The sequence below is a fragment of the Corvus hawaiiensis genome, chromosome 6, assembly GCF_020740725.1.
Source record: "Corvus hawaiiensis isolate bCorHaw1 chromosome 6, bCorHaw1.pri.cur, whole genome shotgun sequence".
Taxonomy (NCBI): Eukaryota; Metazoa; Chordata; class Aves; order Passeriformes; family Corvidae; genus Corvus; species Corvus hawaiiensis.
The window spans coordinates 24138280-24161060 of NC_063218.1; the positions used below are offsets into that span (position 1 = coordinate 24138280).

The following is a 22781-nucleotide window of genomic DNA, read 5'->3' on the forward strand; positions in this document are numbered from 1 at the left end:
AGACAGCATTTATCTGAAATGAGAAATGAAAAACTGAAGACTACCAATCTAAGGAAAAGTAGTGATCTGTACATAGCTTGGAGTTCAGAAGGACTCCTTTATGATTTTCCAGAAATCTCAGAGGCTGCTGAGGACTACAATTCACAACCAAGGACAGTTTAACTTGGGAGCAAGGTAGTTGTTCCTCATTCATGTGCCCATCCATCTCTTGCTGCCTCTGGAAGAGTCCGTCCATTACAGGGACCCCTCAGTGACTTCTGGTAGTGGTTGCTTAACTACCAGGCAGTTTAGCCTATTACTAAAATAAATAAACAAAAATATCCATTGTCAAATGAAAGGTCTTTCCAACCCACCACCCTGACTCACATGCCAATGGCAAACACTTATAGAAGAGTGTAATAGCTATACCTGCATAGTAATCTCTCTCTCTGCTTTCTGCATCCCCAAGGTATCCAAGCCACTGGGGACTTCTCAGCAGTCAGACACCCTTGAAGGATTTATCTTCCAATAATTTATCTCATTATTGAGATAGTGAGAAATTCCATGCCCACAAGCTCCAGTGGTGGTGTGTTCTGACTTTAATGCACAACACAAGCATCTCTTCATGTCTCTTTCATTCTCTCTGGCTCCTGCACTGTAAGAAACAGTGAAGAGTCATTCCCCATTCACACTTCCTCTGCATTAATGTTTTACAGATCTTTTTCACATACTACATCAGCTGTTTCTCTCCAGACCAAAAAACCCTAGCCATTTACTTATTCTTCACAGGAAAGAAAACCATCACTCACTGACTAAACCTGGGCTGGCTTTTCCTCTATCAGTCTGGTGCTACAAGATGACCAACCTTTTGCTGTTCACCTGCAATCTCCCAGGTCATCCAGGTCTAATCTGTGGGCCCTTGATTAAACAGCTCTTCCACTGCACCCTTGGTACTTAATTTGCTTGAACATATATGGAAAATAAATCAGCGTTACAAAGAAAATAGGAGCAAAGTTGCTAGAACCTAGTGAAAGCCAGAATGCACAAAACCATGGGAAACTAAAAATAAGGAGACTTGGTTGAGCATGTTTGGGAACTGTCTCATTGCTCCTGAAAGAGTATGAGGATTTGACATTGGATAATACAGTCATTCCTAATTTTACAGCAAGAAATCACAAACTAGCTTTAACTCCAAATAAAAATTTAATCGAACACAAGAGATTAGACTAGCAAAAATTACTGACAGGGAAATTATAAATTATATTAATATCTGTTTGGTCAGTTATCTCACATTTTCTAATATTTAAAGCACACACAACACCAAGGCACCATTACCTTCACAAAGATATTGGGGCTTAAAAATAACAGACTTTGCAGGAAGTCTTGCACTGACAGTATCACTGAAGCTGTACTGTGATACCATAGTAGCCAGATAACCTCTCTGGCATCAGTGAGATTTCATAAACATGGCTGTGATACCAGCTATAAATATTTACATTTCAGGACTTCTGAACAAGTATAGCAGGTGTTATCTAAAAAAATATCAGAGATTTGCAGGGAAACAATAGCAGGGCCTTCAAAGTCCCTGGACAACCACATTCCTTCAGCAACTTAGTGCTTTTCCCATTTTCCCACCCTACATATCGGTTACTTTTATACATAAGGGGTTTTTTTGGAAGTTTGGAAAAAACTAAACTTTTAGTTTTTTATAAGAAAAACATTTTTTTCTGTATATGTACTTCTCAGATTCATCTCTCTGTATGCATATATCCCAAAGGATGACAGGGTATATCTTTAAATGCATGGACTTCTCAGAGCTCCCAGTTCATGAAACCAAGACTTCAACATTCTTCTAAAGTCAGCTTTGACTCAGAGGCTCCAAAAGGTGCAATGGGTCATACAGTGCAAAAACAGAGCTTGCAGTTTTTTACATTAAATTCACATCTAGATGTAAATTTATGTTTAGATGCTTTCAACATCTAAATTTGCAGTTATTTACATTAAGTGTTTTGAAACTTGCTGCTTTGTGGGCCACAAACACTGAGTCAGGGTCTGTGACTGAGTTCCCAAAAAAGAACTATTTCCCTCTTGCTTGCCACATTCACTGGGGTCTGCTCACTCTGCAGTGCTCACTACTCCACTCCAAGCAAAGCTTGCAAGTGGAAAAATTAAGGGACACAAAGGGGAGGAAGAAAGCTCATAACAAGGCTTTTATACTTTTTTTCCCCCAAACTCAGAAATGAGACTCACTGAGTGGCTGCAGCTCACATTCAGAAGAGCTACTATGCCTCCCAAAGTCACCCTAACTACATGAACAACTAGAAGTCACTGTATTCATTGAGCCCAACTCCTCCTCCCTTAAAACACCCACGTTAACGGGAAGAGTAAAATTGACACAAAGCAGGACTTTCAAAACTAAAAATGGTTTCAATTATTCTAACCAATAAAATAATTCATTAACAGAAGGAAAATAGAAGCTCTAATGCAACAAGGTTGGACTTCATGATCTTGGAGGTCTTTTCCAGCCTAAATGTTTCTGTGATTCTAAGAACCAAAGCAAAAAGAGGAAAGCAGCTACAAGCAAAAGGATGAGGTAGAATTTTACAGAGCTTAAAAAGCAGGCAAGGAAACACAAGATGAAACCTGAGAAGTGCTGAAAAATAATTTATTTTTAAAAGACTTTATTGAAACAAGGTCCTGATCCTGGAAGTTTCTAGAGAACTCCAGAATCACCTTTTAGCAAAGAATAAACACACAAAAGAGACCAAAGGATAGTCTATCCTTTAAGAGGAAAGTAAAAACTAAAAAAACCCAAAAAAACCCCAAACAAACAAAAAAAAACACATTAAAAAAAATTCATGCTACAAAAATCCTGTTTCATTCAAGGAAAGTCATCCTTTGATGTGAATTCTGTGCCAAGGAGGGAAAGAATATTCTTCAAGGAATATTCTGAGCAAGAATCCACCTACTAGCATGCCAGGAAGAACAAGCTGGAAAGAAAAGCTAAATTATAAGTTGACAAACTAAATTGATTCAGAGAAGCATGGGCAGTCAACAAACTAGCCAGGGTTACAGAAAGTAAAGGTAACCCTATGGGAAAAAGAGGGGAGGAAGTTAGTTGTAGAGAAAGGAAATCTGTGAAAAGCGCACAACCAAAAGAGGAACTGAGAAATCCATGGCCAAAAAGTTAGGGACAGCTGGAATTGTAGATAATAAAAATGTGGAATTCAGATAACAGTATTCAGTTGTTCCTAAATGAAAGCCATCCAGATGTCCCAGGAAGATGGACAAAACATTCAATACACCTCTTCCAAACTTGTCAAGAAAGCTCACTTACATAGACAAAATACTAAGAGAGTTCATATGAATTCAAGAAACAAGGCATATAATCCAGCAATTATTAATTTATCAAACTACATCATGTCAAATCAATTATTCAGATTTCAATGCTATTGTTGCAATAGTACCTCAATAAATAAACTTTTCAAAAGGTACCCAGTCCCACAGCACTTTGCCTAATGAATTCTAATACAAAATTGACGTAAAGTATGTTGTGAACAGGGTATAGCAATAACACATCTCACAACATGATTGCAGTGTCACTCAATAGATACATTTTTCATGGAGTGCTGCAGGAATCACCCTGGTCCTGCACAGCATTTTATTAATAACTTGGATGAAAATGAAAGTCTTTGAAAATATAAAGGATTTTAGGTGGGATCTAGAAGAGTTGTAAGGAAAAGTAAGTTGCTAATACAATGAAGCAGAATTATCTTTCATATTCAGCACCGATGAAACACCTGAAAATACATAATAAATATCTATATCTATCTAATACATAATAAATATCTATATCTATCCAATTTTTATCTCTAAATAAAAAAAGACAGTGCACATTCTGAAGAGAAAATACATCACAAAAAACAATCTTGGCAAGAACAGCTTCAAACCATGACTGAAATGTCAAGAGTTTTATGAAACGAAAAGCAGCAAGACTTCAGTGGGAAGCCTCATGCTGCCATCTAGAGGAGACTGATCAGCAGCGGGTTTCGTCCTGCTTTTGACAGCCAGTTTCAATTAACCAGCCAAGTCAAGAGGGGACTACTAAACTTCAATACACAAAGATATAACCACATCCAATACCTCCAAGACAAATCCACAGTTCCCTTAACTTTAACCAACAGATCTTTTGATTTTTTTTCTTGTTCTCTCACTTATCCAAGTCGGTAAGAGAAAATAACCTAAAGACAGTATTGGGAAAAACAGTCCTGAGCAGCTTCTGTTCAAATTCTGTGACTAATTTTTGGTAAAAATTTTCCAAAGATAAATGTATATTATGACACAAAAAGTATTCAATGGATTACAGTGTAAAGAAAAACTGTCTTCAGTGACAAGAAGTTACAAGTATGGAAACCTTTCATAAAGCTTGAAAATTCAAGACTTAAGTTATAACTGTTGAGCCTCACATATTTCAATTTTCCCTCACTTTGTCTTCTTTACATATGCACTTGTTCTCAGTAAAAATAAATGGAAACAGATGCAACAATTATTGCACGTGCAATAAGGAAACAAACACCTCCCTAGCTTTACTGCAACTCAGGCTCTGCTTAAAGTCCATTTAGCAGAACAACATGATCTGACATCAGAGCTGACAACTTGACTAAGAAAGCCAATCATCAGCCAATCTTTGCATTTGACTCAGTTTTACACTGTTATACTTTAACTTTTACTCCACCAAATGCTTTACACAGTCTTAAGAGATGTTAGCACTGAAAGTAAAATTAACTTGGTATGTTAAAACAAGCGTAATGACTTGTTATTAAGAATGCATTAGGCTATCCTAAGTTTGCAGTCAGAAAGACTCTAAAGCTTTATTACTGTGTTATCCACTGAAAGGAAGGTTGAAAGACTTAAAATTTTTGGTGCTTTGTGTAGCCCAAGAGTAATTGCAACCAAGGTCTCTGTTCAAGCAAAACTAAACAGAAAAAAAATAAATGTGTTGGTATGTATGGGTAGCATTAAAAACAACTCCACAATACTTTTGAAATCCTCAAAGCTGGATCAACCTGTTAACAAGAGAGTCCTAAAGGACACAATGAAAGGAACTCTTTCTTCAAAAAACCACAGTAAGAGTTGGCTGTTTGCAATTGGGATGAAGGTCAACTTTATGGCTCAATGACATCACCTCCCGCCACAACTGAGTGTAGAAAAAGTAACAGCTACAGAAGCAGAAAACAGTATGAACACAAAGTGACAGGAGAATCCTATACACAAGTGCAAGTTTCACTGTGGCAGCAGTGCATGAAATTTGAGAGAAGTACTGCCACAAGTATTCTGAGAAACAGGTTTAGTATCTGAGTGGGAAATTAAGCAAAGTAACCTGATTTACGTAAGACAACATTAAACTCAGGAACAGAAGCCTGTTGCCACTGTGCAACACCAGACTGGCATACATGCTTCCCCCACGCAGGTAGGCTGTAAGTTGGAGATGTAAGCTCGTTCTCTCATCTTGGTGCAGGAGGTCACCAACTGTCAAACACTTGCCAAATCTGCCAACACACTTTTCCAGCTACAAATGCACAAGCACATGCTTTAGTGGAAAGATTTGCAGTGTAGTTAGTCACATCTGTGTACAGCACTTACATTCATCCAGTCCCAGCTGATAAGCCAGGTTCTGCAGGCCACGAACTTTTTCCATCAGGTTAGCTGTAGTGAGGCTCCCCAGCTCTTAAAAAGAGAGAAGAAGGTGAATTTTAACACTGTCTGTAGTCCTCCAGCGACAGTTCACCTGTTTAGTACTTCACAGAGGACTTTCAAGCCATACTTCTGTCAGGATCTATTTCAGTGAACAGCGTATGTTCAAATTCAAGCTGACTCCACTCCTAATTTTAACATAAGGAGAAAGACAGCCATGACTCCAGTTCATGCTTTAATTTGCCATCATTGCAAAGAGTAATTTGACCCATACTTTGGAAGTTCTTTTAAGTTCACATTGCAACATGAACAAGCTATTAAAAAGTATGCAAGGGAATGGACTTATTTTACATTAATAATCTAAGGTTAAGCACATTTCTTGCAGCAAGTCAGAGTTAATCCATCTCACTTTCACTTTGTAACTGTGACATCACTGTGACACAATCACACATCACCATGTGGAATTCATGAGAGGCAGAGCATGCTGAAGGATGTTTACTGCAAACTAACAGCTGCAACATACAAAAAGTGGACATGCTAGCTAATCCTTCTGTAACTTGCCTATACAGCCTCACCATTGCATTAGAGCTCCTGGATCTGTGACGGAAGACACCCACATAGAGCATCTTTGAACAAGTCAATCAACAAGTCTAAGGTACTCACCAACTGATCAGCCGAGCTCCTCCAAAAAATTCATGCTACTTCTCAAAACACAGGAGACACTCCCTATACTAATACAGTGATAAAAATGGCTAACTGAGGTGACTGAAATATATACAATGTTACACTGCTTGTTTTGAAAAATCAGCCTGCCACTGACACCTGGATAGGCTCTTGGCAATAACCGGTTTAATGAAAATGTCTATCATTAACAAGATAAAGAGACTTCTGAGTTGGAGATTCTGCAGATATGATGGCTAGAGATCTCAGGCCACAGGGCCACCACCAGAACATTTAAAGAACAAGTGTTTTAAGCCTCTTAAGTAAGTACTGAATTCCCATCTGCTTTGGCAACCTCAATTCATGCCCGCAATACTCATACTCACCCTTCAACATATCAATATCATCATTTTCTAATTCAGCCATCCACTTGGGAGGAGAACTTGTAATGGGCTGTTATAAAAAAAAATAAAAAGTTCATATTCAGAAAAGCCTATTTTTAGAATTGTATAATGAAGTACAATCTGTATTGAAATCAAGTTACACTGACAGCAAAAACATGAGTGTGCTCCATTAAGATACTTTCATGTTTAATCTTGTTTTTTCCTGGACATTTTAGAGTTAAAAACAGCATACTACCATCCACAAGCCAAAAATCAGTATGAAAAATAGGATTTTCTGAAGTTCAAAACCTTTTATTTCTTCCAAAGTATAATTCTCATTCACAGTAAACTGCATAAGGTATAAAAAAGAAACACATATATAAAAGACACATTAAAACCAAAAGGTTTATTGTAGTATATACTGGAGTTATAACTGAGATACGGTTCATAGAACGAAGATGTAAAGCCCGCAAGAGAACCCGCAGGTCTACCATCACACGGAAGGCGGAAACGCGAAAGGCAAAGCAACGCTCACTCACGCTTTTGAAGGAGGCGGCGAACTCGGCAACCCCGGGCACTGGGAAGAGAAAGCGGAGGTTGGAGGGGGCTTCGCGCTTCTGCGGGCAGCACCGCCACCCCGCCCGGCCCCGGCGGGCCCGGCCTAGCCGGTGCAGCTGCCCCCGGTGGACCCGGCCCGAGCTCTCCCCACCCCACCCCACCCCGAGGTGTCAGACTCGGGGCCGAGGGCCCGCCGGACTTACGCTGCTCGGGCCACAGGTCCGGGGAGGCGCGGTCCAGCTTCTCGAAGCTCAGCAGCGAGGCCTCCAGGTCGGCGCCTGCAACAAAGAGGGGGTGAGGGGAGGAGGGCGGGGGAGCGGCGCGGGGGAGCGGCAGTGCCTCCCGGCCCTCCCGCCTCACCGTCCGCGGGAGCCGCCATCGCACAAGCCTCACGTGACTCCCCGCGCCTTCGCCGCCGCTGCCGAGAGCGAGCGGAAACACAAACCCCGCCCCCGAGCCCCACGAGCCTCTCCCGCGGCCGCCGCCGGGCGGGGCCGGGCCGGGCCGGGCGGTGGCGCTCGGAGGGCGGCTGGGCTCTCTGCGCCAATCCGCGGCCCGGCACGGGGGGCGGGGGCAGAAGCGGGCGTGGCCGGAGCGGTTGCTGGCGGCGATTGGCCGCGAGCCGCGCGGGGGCGGGGCCTGAGGTGGGGCGGGGCGGGGGGCGCCGTCGGGGGCCGCGGAGCAGCGACCCTCGGCCGGGATGGCGGCGGCGGCGGCGGCGGTGCGCGGAGCGTGGGGCGGGCGGCGCCGCGTGGCGCTCAGGGTGAGGCGGCCGCCCCTGGCCCGCGGCGGCTCCCGCGGCTCGGGGGGAATAGGGGGGTCGCGGCTCACCTGGCCCCGGGACCCCGCGGGGAGGCCGGTCCCGGGCGGGGAGCGGCCGAAGGGGGGTCGGGGGGAGGTGCCGCCTGACCCGCCCTGAGGTGGTCTGTGCTTCCCCCCCGTCCAGCTGCCGCGGACAGCCCCTTGGATCACGTCAGTCGCCGCGTCCTTCTCTTCCTCGGTGGTGAGTGCCCGTCCCGCGGAGCGGAGCCGGTGGGCGGGGGAGGGAGGCGCGGGAGAGCCCCGGGCGCTGCCGCCGCTGCCCGCCCGACACTTCCCTCGGGTCTGCTCTGCTAAAGCCGTTCCCGCCGGCTCGGCTGGAACCCCGGTGGGTCCGGTGGAACAAACATCGGCACTGCCCCCGTGTTCGACGGGAGGGACGGAAAATAGTTCCATGTCCGATTTGTCAGACTCCGGAGCTGAGCCCGGGCAGCTCCTGCCGCAGCTCGCGGTGTGGCCGGTCAGGGAGTCACCTCGCGTTACTCCTGGTGGCTCCGGACTGGCCTCATGGCATCTGTTTGCGACAGAGAGAGGATCTGGTTTCCTTCGGACAATATCGAACAGCTTTAGTTGCTGTACTGCCTTTTTTCCTCCGCTGTCCATGGCTGCACATTCTCCAAACTCCAAAGCAGGATTCCACAAAGAGTCTGCTTTACTACCGTCCATGTTTTCACAGCAGGTGCATTCTCTACAGAAAAAAAGGTGGCGATCTTGGGGAAAAAGTGTAGTTAATCTTAATTCAGCATTTCCTGGCTTGCTTAAAATATTTTTTGTTGCATGTGCAATTTTTGAGATACCCTTTTGAAGCAATTTGAAAAAAACATGAACTCCATTGTGCCGAAGTCCATGTGGGTAAGAAAGCACTGGAGCTTGTAGCTCCATTGCAGATACGCGGCACTGGGGCTAATGGAGTGATTGATAGCCGTAGGAGTTTGTCATTCTTTAGACCAGCAGCTTTTCTGACAGTCAAGGAACTCAGTCAAGGGACTCAGATTTCCTGTGCTTCCTTCCGGGTTCTAGAGGAGATTGTGTTTTCGTAGGCACAGATTTCTGCCTCGCTTCCCCAAGTGTGATTCCAGCTACATAATCATCTGCAACTTTTTAATTCTCTCCTAGTGTTGCTTTCCAAATCAGTAGGTCTTGCTTGTCCATTAACAGACTTATTTTACAGTTCTTGTCCTAGCTTTCTCATCTCCAAGCTTTCTCAGTTTGTTCCAACTAACATTGCTGTTCATTTTTTTTCATTTTCATCCACTTTTCACTGTCATTACTTGTCTACCCAATACCATTTATATTCCTAATTCTTCCTCTGATCTCTTTCCCTTCATTACACCTTGGATAGCATCCAAGTCCTCATCTCCCTTTCATAATTCCACATCATAATTTCTTCAGTTTTCCAATATATTTGGGTTTATATCCCAGTTCTATTGATCTGTCCCATTCTGTTATTCATACAACAGATCTATTTCCCCTTTCTCCTACCTGTTCTCCCCAAGTCATGTGTCATGATTAACTGGTTCTTGATTGCTCCTAGTTCTCTCCTTACCTCCCAATGTCAATTCCTCTTTTCTAGTTTCTTAATTTATATTATACAGTCACAATCTGTTTTCCTGCATGGTACAGTTTTGTTGCCTATCTAGTGCTAATGATAGCTTCTACCTCTGCTTTCTGTTCTGTTCAATGTTTGCCTGAACCCCATATTCCAAACTTTCCTCGTCCCTCCTCTGCATCTGAGTGGGAAGGTTTTGTTTGATTGTGACTGTATGCTGCCAGCCAGGACAGTCATGGTGAACTCCACAGATGCAGGTTCCTTGCTCTTAGTTGCAAGACCAAGCAGGGGGGTGGGGAAAGTCCAATTTTCTGCTTGAACTGGAAAGATGAACCTGCTTAGTGGCTTGATGGGAAGGAGGCACATAGGACAGTGGCACAATCTGCACTGGGTTCACAGAATTCCCACTAGGTGAATTATTAACTGTTTCTTCTGAACATTTAAGAGTGGCAGTTTTTCAGGTTTTGATTAAATAGATTGAAATAACTCTGAACACAAGCATAGGAATGTATTTTTTCTACAACTGCTTTTAGAATGAATTTTGGCTATTTTGGTGTAAAGTGAGGGAAAAATGGGGCAGAGAGCAGTTAACTAGGTCTTGCCGTGAAGACTAGATCTAGACTCTCTAATGGTTCACATAGCAGTAAATGATGAAGGCACACTGGTATTTAGGAACATTGAAACAAAAATAACTCACTGTCCAGTGTTTTGACCTCCACAGCCAACAACCAAACTCTTCATTGATGGGAAGTTTATTGAGTCCAAAACTACTGAATGGATTGATATCCACAATCCGGTAAGTGAAATGGTCTCAGTTTATATAAATAGTGATCACTGTGCCACAAAGGTCCGTGCCTCTCTTCAGGGATGTGGCAGAAGGGAAGTGTACATATGTTGCTTGAGAAAGGTTTAGACTTGGATCTTAAGGTAGACTACAGCTTCTCAGCTTCCTTTTCCCATGAAATGTCAGTCTCAGAAAAGTTACTATCTCCTTTACCTCCCTCATATAGGAAATCTTTGATCTCCAGAAAGGAAGCTTAAACTCTGGTTACTTTTTTTTTTTTCTCAAAGAAAGGCTCTGTGATGAGTATGTCAAATTTCTGAAGGGTGTCTTTCACCCTGTATATGAAATGAACTGGGTGTGATTTGATGCCAGCTGAATGTGAAATCCTGATAGAGACTGATATTACTCTCAGAGTACAAAGGTGAAAAACTCTGACAGCTGAAGCTCCTCTCCTTTCAGAGAGCTTCTATCTGTGGTCCAAAATAATCACAGAGAAGTCAGAAGTTGGATGCTATGCAGTGCAAAATATCGTAGATTAGTAGCACTTGTACTTGTCTATGTACTCCACCAAAGACAAATGGAAATGAGGTTGCACTCAGAAGTCTGACCCTCCTGACCTCCCTAGTAAGCATTTAAACAACATTTTCTAAATCTTCTCTGTAAAGCTCTATTTTCATTTGCTTTGTGGAAATGATCAGAGCAGCAAGCCATGTTCATGAAGCTCATTTGGTCTCTACATAGCAACCCGTGTTCTAGTTTAATTTTCTTCCTCTTGTTTTGAATAGTTTTTCTCTTAGTGATATATCTTTAATTTTTGTCTTGTCAAAGCAGATTTAATTTTTAAGACAACATTAGAAGGATGTTAAACTGGCAACAAGCTTGAAGTTAAAATACTGTAGAACTAAGGTTGCTTGTAAATATAATACTTTGGCCTAGGGGTATAGGTAAGCTAACATCAATGCCAATTGCACACTCATGTACTGCTTTTCCCAAAGGAATATTGCTTCATTTAATGTGCAAGAGGGACAGCCAGATGAACCAAGACGATGGAGAGGGAAAAGACCACAGCCCACAGAAACTTTTGCCTTATACTCTCTAGAAGTTTCAAGGTAGACAAGTTACTTCAGCTTGGAAATAGGTACTGCATTTGCAGTTTTCTGAGTGCCTAATTTGAGATATTTGGAGTGCAGGTTTTCAGAACTACTCCAGTTGTAGCTCAGGCCTTTTGTGTGCCATCAAGGAAGGTGTCTCCTTTGTGCTCTGCCCTCAGAAGTACAACTCCTTGTAGAACAAGAATATTAGGTGTGTGCTGTGAAAGGACTCTTGAATGGTTGGTGGGGACAGATGGGAAAAGTTGAGTTTTGATGCAATTTGTTTTTTCTTTCAGGCCACAAATGAGGTGGTTGGCCGTGTACCGAAAGCCACAGCCAGTGAGATGGAGGCAGCTGTGGCTTCTTGCAAAAAGGCTTTTTGGAACTGGTCAGAAACATCTGTTTTGAGTCGCCAGCAAATCTTTCTGCGTTATCAACAACTCATCAAAGACAATCTGGTGAGACACCATGGCTGCGTGTGAATGGCTGTGGCTGATTGCATTGCAGCTGACTTTAGGAACTAAATTAAGAGACTTGGGGTTGACAGAGTTCTTGATGAGACATTGCCATGATCGAGGAGCCAACTGAGACAGTGTCGAGAGGTGCAGCAAAACACTTCCCATCAAATGGTAACAGAGAGGCAGCGCTTCTTAGGGAATATTATTCTGAATTTGTCACTTTACCAAGAGACCGCAAAAGGAACTTTGAGCCTTGATAGAACATGTGCAAGTTGATGAAAACAAGTATGTTACTATGTTTTTGGGTTTGCTTGATTGCTTTTTTGGTGTGTATGTGGTGTCATACCTGAAAGCATTAAGAGTACAAGCCAATCCTAGGATGATTTCTTCTAAAATGTCACCTGTGTGGGTTATTGGCTTCTTGTCTACAAGGAGCAAATCAGTCAGTATAGGCTTTTCTGGGTTCTGTCCAGTCTATTCACTGTGATGTTCAACTCCCTGTTAATTCTGTCTTATCCTTGCACTCTATTTCATGGGTGGGCACTTTTCTAACATTCATAAACCCTGTGTTTTCCATTTTCAGAAAGAAATTTCCAAACTCATCACCTTTGAGCAAGGGAAGACCCTGGCTGATGCTGAGGGAGATGTGTTTCGAGGCCTCCGTAAGCTACTGGCTCCTCCTGTTAAAAAAGAGGGTTTGAGAACCCACAGGAAGGGATGAGGTCTCCTGAGCAACTGATTGCTCTGTACATGTTGCTCCCTTTATAGCCCCCTACTCAAAGAAAAGCATCAATTGTAACTCTAAGCTGAAGAATTTCCTTAGATAGAGTATCATTAAATCACTTCCAAGTTGTTAGAGTTGTTAGTTGTTTTTCTAGGAGTGACTACAAATTACTAAAAAGGAATAAGGACTTCTCCCCTCTGTCTGAAGTTGAGTCCCAGGAGGTACAATAATACTATACCTGTGCATTTTGTACTGGGGCTGTTGTGTCTGTGCTCTTATCACAGTGATGTATAGTGTGGTCAAGAGAGAATCCATTCATAATTTGCTCACAATGCTTGGCAGAGCAAAGGGATTTTCTGGAGCACAGTGAGTTTTAAGTTGTGGGAGAAGAGGCTGGAAGAAAGAGGTGGGTCAAGGCAGCAGTGAAAAGAGAGTTTGGGGACTAATTGTTAACGGATCATCCAGCAGCGTATTGCCCTTTCTGCCGCAGAGGTGGTTGAACATGCTTGCAGTGTGACATCCCTCATCCTTGGAGAGACCATGCCCTCCATCACTAAAGACATGGACACTTACACCTACCGCCTGCCTCTGGGCGTGTGTGCTGGAATTGCACCGTTCAACTTCCCAGCCATGATTCCTCTTTGGATGTTCCCCATGGCTATGGTTTGTGGAAACACCTTCTTGATGAAACCATCTGAGCGTGTACCAGGAGCACTAATGTTCCTTGCCAAGCTGTTTCAGGATGCTGGTGCCCCCCATGGAACCCTGAATATTATCCATGGACAACATGAAGGTAATAACAACCCCTCCTGGGAGATGATGAGTGCATGTGTTGTGGTGTGTGCTCAGTGGGAGGTACCATTTGGAGAGTCTGAGACTGCTGCTGTTAGATAGGTTTGGACAGATGCTTCAGCTCTATTGATGAAGCTGAAAGGTGAGTGGGAGATTCTCTTGACACCTTGCACCAGATCTTTCAGGAGATATGGTGGACAAAATTTTGGGGCTTGGGGTCAGAGTTCCCAAGGCATGGAAGTGCTCAAACTCTATTTAGCAACCTAAACTGCAACTGAAATAAGTAGATAAATCATCTTGGTTTCGCAAGGAAGCCTAAACAAGAATTAAGTGCCTCACTGAATGTACAATGGATGCCAGTTTTCTGGCTCCTAACTTGCTATTTTTTACAGCACACGAGTAGCTTCAGGACATGATGATACAAATAGAGAACAGTAACTTCACTTTGGCATTGCTCAGACACCCTGGGAGATACCCAAAGCATGAAGAGATGTCAGAGAGCCAGGACTATGGAGACAGGGCAGGAGTATGTGTGCTAAGAAGTGAGTGAAGAGATGCACAGACAGGCTTTCAGGGAACTCAGATGTACAGAGGCAGAACAGAGGCAAGAATTTTGATAAGAAGAAAGATACAGAGATTTAGTGCTGTGGGGATGGGAACAGAAGGAAGCAGTTGTGCACCACATTTATAATGTATTATTTCCTATTCGAAGCTGTGAATTTCATTTGTGACCATCCGGATATCAGAGCAATCAGCTTTGTGGGATCTAATCAGGCTGGCGAGTACATCTATGAGAGAGGATCCCGGAATGGCAAGAGAGTCCAGGCCAACATGGTAATGTCTCTGAATGGAGCACACTTCAGCACATAGACTGCCTCTGTTGCCTGTGAATGTTAAGAGAGACCATGCCATTCAGCAGCAGAAGCTGACTTTGCTGCTGACAGTTAAGTGATAAGGCTGCTCTCTTGCCAGCCTGTTGGTAACAGTCATAGCTACTATAAGAAGTCACTGCCAGAGGGCTAGAGAAGAAGCAGTCTGGGGTGGTTAATAATGGGAGACTGTGTGTGTTGTATTTCAGGGAGCCAAGAACCATGGTGTGGTGATGCCTGATGCCAATAAAGAGAACACCTTGAACCAGCTGGTTGGAGCTGCTTTTGGAGCAGCTGGCCAACGCTGCATGGCCCTGTCTACAGCAATTCTAGTGGGAGAAGCTCAGAAATGGCTGCCAGAGCTTGTGGACAGAGCCAAAAATCTACGTGTAAATGCAGGTACAGACTGTGATCATTTTTACAAGGTACTTCACTTCTGTGCAACCACAGCTTTCTAGGTCAGCTTATCTGCCATACTGTGTTGTGACCCTTGGAGCTATTGGCACCATAGGTTTAATGTGTAGGGGTTGGACCTAGCAGATTGTCTGGATTGGGAAACCCAGCCCTAGACGCAGAGGTAGGAATATGTTTTCAGCTTGCTGGTGGGACTGTGATGCAATGTTTACAGGATCAGTCTTGTTTTAACTGGAGATTTGAGGTTATATCCTGTGTTTAACTCAAATCTGCCATTTATATAGCAACTTCATTTTAAGATCCTTCCAGTTTGCAGTAAGCATACAATAAAAAAAGAAAAATGGAAACAAGTACTTTGGAAAAGCTAGACTGTTATTAATTCTAGGGGAATTATCTTTTGTTTCTATTCAATAAAGTGCTGCAAAGGGGAAAAGCTTCCTTCCTGAGAAGAATCTGTTGTTGAATTTTGGCTTCCTGGTGATCTAAAATTATGCTTATGACTCCTCTTATTTGTTGATTATGAAAGCTGCAGGCTATTATTCCTGTTCATCAATGTCTCAAATCTTTGTTCTGTGTCTCAGAAACATCAGGATTTTCAGATTTTTCCTGCCAGTGCAGTTATCTCCCAGATGTCTATGAAGAGGAAGCTGTCAAGAGTTAAAAACTTGGTGTCTCTCCCTCTTCACAGGAGACCAGCCTGGAGCAGATCTTGGGCCTCTAATCAGTCCCCAAGCTAAGGAACGGGTTTGCAATCTGATTGAGAAAGGAGTAAAAGAAGGTGCCAGCCTTCTCCTGGATGGACGTAATGTCAAAGTGAAGGGTTATGAAAATGGCAATTTTGTTGGGCCAACGATCCTTGCCAAAGTCAAGGTAAGATGACCAAAACCAGTGCTTGTTAGTGTATATTGCAGGGTCAGCTGAAAAATGGGTTAGCCAAATCAGTCAGTAATCAATGAGCACCAGGTAGAAAGGCCATAAATGGCTCAGCCTTCCCTTGCACAGTATCAATGAAGTACTCATTGTAATGCAGGCAGTAAAAGCAGAAAGCACTCTGGAGATGAAAAGTGGTGCCTGCTTTAGTGGACTAGATAGAGGACAGGGCTTGGGAAATGGTGAAGAGGTAAGCAGGCCTGAAGGATGGCCTGTGGCGATGCAGTATGATCAATAATCCTAGGAATATCATGAGTACTAATAGCATGTGTGTTTCTTACATCCTATTTACTAGGATATTTTTATGATATCCTTTATACAAGCTGCTTTTTCTGCTGTTTGTATTGGCAGCCAAACATGACTTGCTATAAGGAGGAAATCTTTGGGCCTGTCCTAGTGGTGCTGGAAGCAGACACTTTGGATGATGCCATTGAGATGGTGAACAATAACCCCTATGGGAATGGAACTGCAATCTTCACCACCAATGGAGCCACAGCTCGGAAGTATTCTCACTTAGTAGATGTGGGGCAGGTATGTTCCAGCTAGAATTGTTGCTTTTAGCCTTCACCATTTACAGTGGGTAACCATTCAGCTGTAATCACTGCCCTCTCAGCCAGCAGTACCCAGCCTCAGATATAAGGAAACAAAATCAGAAGCTTTTGGAGAGTGCTGTGCAATCTGCTACTTCTTGTGACTAATATGGTGGCTTTCCTTTGGTGTAGGTGGGTGTCAATGTTCCAATCCCAGTACCTCTGCCCATGTTCTCTTTCACTGGCTCTCGTGCTTCTTTCAGAGGGGACACCAATTTCTATGGCAAACAGGTAACTTTCTGATTAGAGTACTCTATTGGGTTGAATTGTGATAAATCATGTTATAAATGGCAATGGGGAGACGGTCATTAGACCTCATTAGTGAGGATGTCATTACAACCAGGAAACTGAAAACTAGATGCATGTCACAATCATAGATAGCCAAGTCCTCATTCTTTTTCCCTTCAGTATAAAAATGCAACTCTTTTTAGGAGATTTGAGAAGAGAGCAATAACTAGCAAGCTTTCTCACAGAATCAGAATCTTTGTGGAACTGGTAAAAAGAACAGGCTGACAAGAATTGTTTCCACAGAAGAAAACTCAATCCTGTGTAGATAAAGCAGAAACTGTTTGATATACCACTAGCGTAAACCTGAGGCCAAATATCTTATCTGTGGATCTCTGCTTTCCTCCAGGGAGTGCAGTTCTATACACAGCTGAAAACGATCATTTCTCAATGGAAAGAGGAAGATGCCACCATTGCCAAGCCTGCTGTGATTATGCCAACTATGGGAAACTAAATCAGCCTTTGCAGATGCTGTTCCTGGTGCCCTTCTATGCTGCACTTTCCAGCTTTGTCCTGACTATCACCCTTTAGTTGGGAATGAATAGAAAGCTCCTTTGTCTCAAGGATTTCTGTGCAGATCAGGCAGGCTCATGTGACTCACAGTCTGGATTTTCTGTTTCTATCAGTGTTCTTTTGGCTAGCTGAACTAATTTTTCCCTACAACCTATCACAGGCTAAACAGCCTTATCTAACTGAAAGGGCAGCCAGTGAGATTGGCTCTAATTTGTGTTTCTTTCCAGACCCTATGAACTTGAACATTACTCTGGTTTTCACTTCAGTATCTTTAGCCTTAGTGACTCACTCCTGGCTACATCTTGTAGCAGGTTTATTTACCTCTTTATCTTGCATATTAAGATTCTGAATTCACCTTACTCAAAGATGTGTAGTCATTTTGAGTGACATAACTGGGACACCTTGGGTGTCTCATAGAAGTGACTTTACATATGATGAAGACAGCAAGTTGTCAGTCTTTCACCTGTCGAGCAGTTTCCAAAACACTGGGAAATAGCTTTGTACAGGTTTTTCAGGAAGGCATATTTGATTGCTTGTCTGAGGATGAAAGAAATTTCTGTATGGTACAGTGACCTTCACTGTGCCTCTGACAGCTTGAAAACTTCTGTTCCTGTTCTGTCTGTGGCTTGTATGCTCAAGCTTGTCAGCAATTCCATTATACCTGAAAGTTGTTTGGTGCCTTTTCACTGTGCTAACAGATACAAGCCTACACGTCCTGTAACATTATGAAACTGGGGAAGCAGAAACATAACCATGTATATGTATCTTTGTGTCACAGCATCATGTAGGTCTGAATAAAATGAAGTGCAAGTAGAGGTCAGTAGGAAGAAAGAAACATTTTTTAATCACAAAGTAGCCAGGCCTTGTCTGTTGTTTTCCTTTCCTGATTGTAGCTGTATTTCTTATGTTGATTGATTGACTCCTTGTCACATTTGCTGAAACACAGTCATGTACTCTTGGGACTGCAAGTTCCTATTGCTAAAGAAGAGTAAGGCTTAGTATATATACCCTGGTTTTAGGAATCTGTGCATTTGGAGCTGGAGAACCTATATTTTTATTTCTGGTTCTTGAAAGATGATGCAGCCATGAAGGATCTGCAGGGATCTCACTCAAGCACTCATGGAAAATAATATTCTTCTAATGATTGTAACCATTACTTGTTCTAATTAAACAATCTGAATGTGAACACTTCGTATCCTGCCTTCTGGTAAAGATGCCTTGTACCTGACAGCTCTGTATTAGTGCAATTGCTGTGCATTCACTAATGTTTGTATCTTGTTTTTTCATCTTATACACTAGAGGGAAATTCTCACCTTGCAATTTGATTGTGAATTAAAAACATTCTAATATATTTCTGCAGACTATGACTGTTCCTTGGCAAGACCTTATGTAGGTGTGATGTTGATTTTATTCCCCTCTTCACAGGGAGGGGTTACAAGAGTCTGCAACTCTTGTAACCCACGTATACATCTTCCTTTTTCAGTATTTCAGGGATGTCTGTATCGATTTCCTCACACAGCATTTCAAGGAATGCCTTGTTTCTGTTTCCATGTACACATAAGTTGATCACAGAATCTCTTCAGCTTCACGTGAATGGTTTTATTACAAAATGAAAATATATCTTCACCAAGTTGTACCAACTCTTTATACACAGGGTTCTAACCACTAGTCCAAATCCTAGTGTTTTTTACAGGGTCTTGCAAGGTCCTGGCTTGGGCAAGAATAAGTTCTTTAAGAAGGAGAAAAATAAGTATATTTCAGATGGATTTCAAACACACAGTCAAAGCAGCAGTGCAACAGACAGGGGATCTCGAACTCACAGCCTTAGTCAGAAGCTAACTTTCAAAATAAATAGTGCAGATGAGTTGCTAATTGCTGGCTGCTGTTCATGGGAAGTGTACAGCTGCCGTATTTGCCCTATGGTGTTAACATCTGAATATGTGGAAGGATCACTGCAGAAGATGATGAATCCGATAATGTGGCCTGCTGTGTAATAAATATTAGGTTGGGAGAAGTATTTTCTGTGTTGCAAAGGTAAAATATTCTAGGTAAATTACCATTAAGACATTGGCATTCACTCAAGCACCTAGGAAAGAAATACTAATTAACAGCCTCTAATACTGTCTACAGTAATTTACTTTCAAAATGCCTTAATTTTCTCCCTAATCAGTATTGCTATTCTGACTTTTCTGTTGTCCTATTAAAACCCATTATATCTTTCCTTTAGAAATTCTAAAATCCATCCTCTCCTGTAACAAAAGCAGTCTATTATCAAGGTTACCTGATCCCTGAAGAATTGCAGGACTACCCCTGCACTTTCTCCAGATATATTTTAGACACCTGCATGATCTTTTTGTGCAAACATCTTTTCTAATTATCCATATTTCCAACAACATTTTTACGTGAATAGTTTTAAATAATTGTACTAGAAATACAAATCTTGTACATTCCTTTTTTAATAATGAACTACCTTTTTATATCAAGCTGCAGATGCTATTTGATTGTGATTTACCTGCCTCATCTCACTGCTGTTACTGCTTTCCACTCATCTGCTTATTCTCCTTTATTATTTAATATTTGACATAAAAATAAGCTAAATAATGTATCTTCTATGTTACACAAAAGTATAATCTAAAGTATCTCATAATAAATTTCTTTAGACTATTAAAATACAATTTCATAGTCAACCCTTTGAATACTATTAAAAATAGTTTCTTGCCTAGAAGGCACTGAAATGTAGATTCTAAAAGCTATTTAATACTCTTAAGACCAAAAATTGTTTTAAAATGGCTTAACCACCTCTAACAATTTGGCCCTGTGACTTCCACTCCTAGGGGTTTTTTTTCTGTCTGTGTCAAAAAAAGGCTCCAATCCACTTCCACTTCCATTTTGGAAAGTGGCAGCCTACCTTTCCAAAGGAAGTGTCTCACATCTTTCTATATCTTTATGTATAAATGCCTCCAGGGCTCCTGCTTATGAACTTTATCTGGTAATTTGATGTCTGAGTATTACATTTTGGCTTGTGTGCTTGACTGCCTCACATCTGACAAGCCGTGCATGCCAGAACCCCACCCTGTGTATTCCTCCAGGGTAAGCTGACATTGCTTGCCTTGGAGTGTTATAATTAGCAATAAAGTTGTATCTGAGTTGGTATCTGAAAATCAGGCATATGAGTCTTCATCATGGTCCACCCTCCCTGATTCTATACTGAACGCAACATCAGCTGCATAGATTTTGCCTTTTTAATCAAAACTCACTGTGGCTAGCTGAAAATGTGTCTCCCTGTATGACAATGGACTTTCACAAGAGCATCCTCCAGAAAATATAAAGCTGCTTTTCAATAAGAGAAGGCTTTAGGGGGTCATGAGACTTTTTTTTTCCCATGAAAACTGAGTCTAAATGCCTGCTGCTGAAAGATCAACACAACAACAGATTTTAAAATAAATAAAAAATTCCTCACTCTTGTCACACAAACATTCATGTGCATATAGATACACTATTATAGATCTTATGTCCCAGTTCACAGCTTATAATCTACTTAATTCTGCTTGAACTTTGAATTTCCAGTGTAAGCTATATTTTAGATATCTCTAAAGTCATGCTCCCACATTTCTTATGCAGAGAGCAATGAACCATAGAGTAAGTAAACTTTTCATAATCTGGCTGTGGCTATTTGTACTTTCTAATACTGGGAAGTTTGCTTTACAATACTCTTACTATAAGGAAATATGCATGGGGAGTGCTATTGTCACAACAGACATTATTTACTCGTTTGGTAAAGATGGATAGAGATCCATTAATGACTGAACAAAATAAATCCCACTGCACTGAGCAAAGTTAATTCTCCTGACTTATACTCTTGACCTTAGCAATGCCAAAATTTACTTCCACAGGTTTTTCTTCTGACACAGTACACAAAGATCTAGCAGTATAGTCTAGTGCATGTACAAAATCAGTATATAGTATATCAACTTTTTCAAAAACTTAAAGTACCTCACACCAAGCCACAGCTAGATTCTTTTGTTAGATTCAGAACTTATTGGAATCCCCTGGCCTGGAGTAACCAGCCTTGTTCAGCATCCACCTACTGAAGAAATAAAAGATTACCATGGATTTGTGCCATTCATTTGGAAAAAAAGCAATTGCAGAACACATTCTTTTTGTTCCCATGTCAACTTACTGATATCCAGTTTTTCAAAATGTTTTTTTTATTTTCTCCTGAAAAACATGGAAAAGATCAGTGTATTAGAAGAAAATTTCAAAGACATATCACTCATGGATTCTGTATATGTAAAACAGTGTTAGCTCAGTGGAATGAGTAAAAAGTGAAAGAGCAATGCCAGAAAAAGCAAAGCCTATAAAATAAAAAAGAAGCAATAATAATTATTAAAATAAAACTACAGAAGCACATCTATACTGGAAGTTCTCTATCAAATTCCATAGGACATGGCAGAATATGCAAAGAACTCTTTTGAGTTTACCTTTAGTTTAATCCATAGAAATAATGACCCAAAAGTTATAATCTCGTTGAAATTAGGTGCCCACAAAGTCATTACTAATTTATAGGATACTGCAACTCATACAGTTGTTCTCACTCGAGAAGTCTCCATAAGTATTCCAAATCCAAAAAATATTATCAGGCAAAGGATTTTTTAGGTGTCTATCTAGGAAGATAGCGACTAGTTTTCAATGTTTCCATACCAATAGCATTTATTTGCTTCCTCTAGGTCTCTGTGCACATTATTTGTGCTATTTATGTTGCTTTTCAATGTGTTGGTTTGAAGAAATTTTTCTTTCCCTGCACATGCCTCCACAGTTTTTCTGTTACAGACAGTTTGGGCCTTTTTCCTTTTAATGCTTTCTACTGGATATGATCTCCAGATTCACATGTTACAGAGCATCTATATAGAACCTTTCCACCTCAATCCCGTCATTTAAGATATTCTGGGCTACGTTCTTTACTCAGTGCATCTCTCAATCCTTCATTTCTAGTAGTTGCTGCAGTTTTTCGATCTCCATCATACTTGGTTGGCGCTGTGTTTTCACAGTTTCTCTCACAGATTTTCTGGTCACGTGCCGTAGGGCCATTTCCAGTGTTTCCACTTTATACTGCAGATGTCTGGTTACAGATGGTGGTGCAGTGCTGAGGAAGTTCAGAAAAGGAGAAAAAATAACAGATAGATACGCCAGCTGGAAAATATGAAAGAAAGAAAATACGCCAGCTGGAAAAATGCCCAAGTAAGATCTTTTACACTAGATAAGCTGAAAGCAAGCACTGGGACATAAGCAAGAAAATAGTCTCCTACCAACTGACCTCATCAATGTCCTGGGGATCAGAGCTTTGTATCTTTTTATTCAATAAATACGATGCTAAAGTAATTGAACTTTCACTTCCATTTTCAGGGTTTTTTTCTAACTGTAAAAGGGGTTTGCTTGGTACTTAGATTTCGAAGAGTAGGAATAGGGGTGAAATGAAAGAATTTGTGATAGAGCAAATGGGAGCCACAGCATAGGGCTCCTTTTTCATTGTGTTCCGAGTAGAGTTTGGCTCCGTTTTCTCTATGCAGCCAAACCCAGCAGATTCCCTACCAGCTTTCCCTTTTTTCGAGCTGAACAAGCGCTTCAGCCTCTCCGTGCTGTCACGTGCTGAAGACCCCGGCCACTGCCGCGCCTCTCCGCCGGGCTCGCT

The 22781-nt window shown here is 41.8% G+C and overlaps 3 protein-coding genes across 9 annotated transcripts in view; 1 reads left to right on the forward strand and 2 right to left on the reverse strand.

Moving 5' to 3' along the window:
* Positions 1-7745, reverse strand: part of LIN52 (lin-52 DREAM MuvB core complex component) — a 41701-nt gene extending 33956 nt beyond the window's left edge. For 3 of the 6 annotated variants that reach the window (XM_048305887.1, XM_048305891.1, XM_048305892.1), the window contains exons 1-5: positions 7635-7745; positions 7478-7552; positions 7256-7293; positions 6720-6786; positions 5623-5706 (exon numbers count right to left, since the gene is read on the reverse strand). In XM_048305887.1, coding sequence (XP_048161844.1) covers positions 5623-5706; positions 6720-6786; positions 7256-7293; positions 7478-7552; positions 7635-7653 — 283 coding nt within the window. In that variant the 5' untranslated portion in view covers positions 7654-7745. The other 3 variants (XM_048305888.1, XM_048305889.1, XM_048305886.1) reach the window with 3 other exon arrangements.
* A 192-nt stretch (positions 7746-7937) lies between these two features.
* On the forward strand, positions 7938-18443 carry ALDH6A1 (aldehyde dehydrogenase 6 family member A1). Of its 2 annotated transcripts, XM_048308298.1 has the most exons (12): positions 7938-8037; positions 8221-8277; positions 10364-10438; positions 11814-11975; positions 12559-12637; positions 13190-13492; positions 14204-14325; positions 14570-14759; positions 15463-15644; positions 16056-16235; positions 16427-16525; positions 16929-18443. In XM_048308298.1, the coding sequence occupies exons 1-12, from the start codon at positions 7975-7977 to the stop codon at positions 17031-17033; spliced, it is 1617 nt and encodes a 538-aa protein (XP_048164255.1). In that variant the 5' UTR covers positions 7938-7974; the 3' UTR covers positions 17034-18443. The 2 variants fall into 2 exon arrangements, with proteins under 2 accessions (XP_048164255.1, XP_048164256.1); XM_048308299.1 differs by lacking the exon at positions 16427-16525.
* Positions 18232-22675, reverse strand: BBOF1 (basal body orientation factor 1). Its single transcript, XM_048308305.1, is given in 4 exon segments — positions 18232-21310; positions 21794-21936; positions 21938-22235; positions 22407-22675. Coding segments are annotated over 4 exon segments (561 nt in total). The 5' UTR covers positions 22412-22675; the 3' UTR covers positions 18232-21195.
* Positions 22676-22781: the final 106 nt, after the last annotated feature.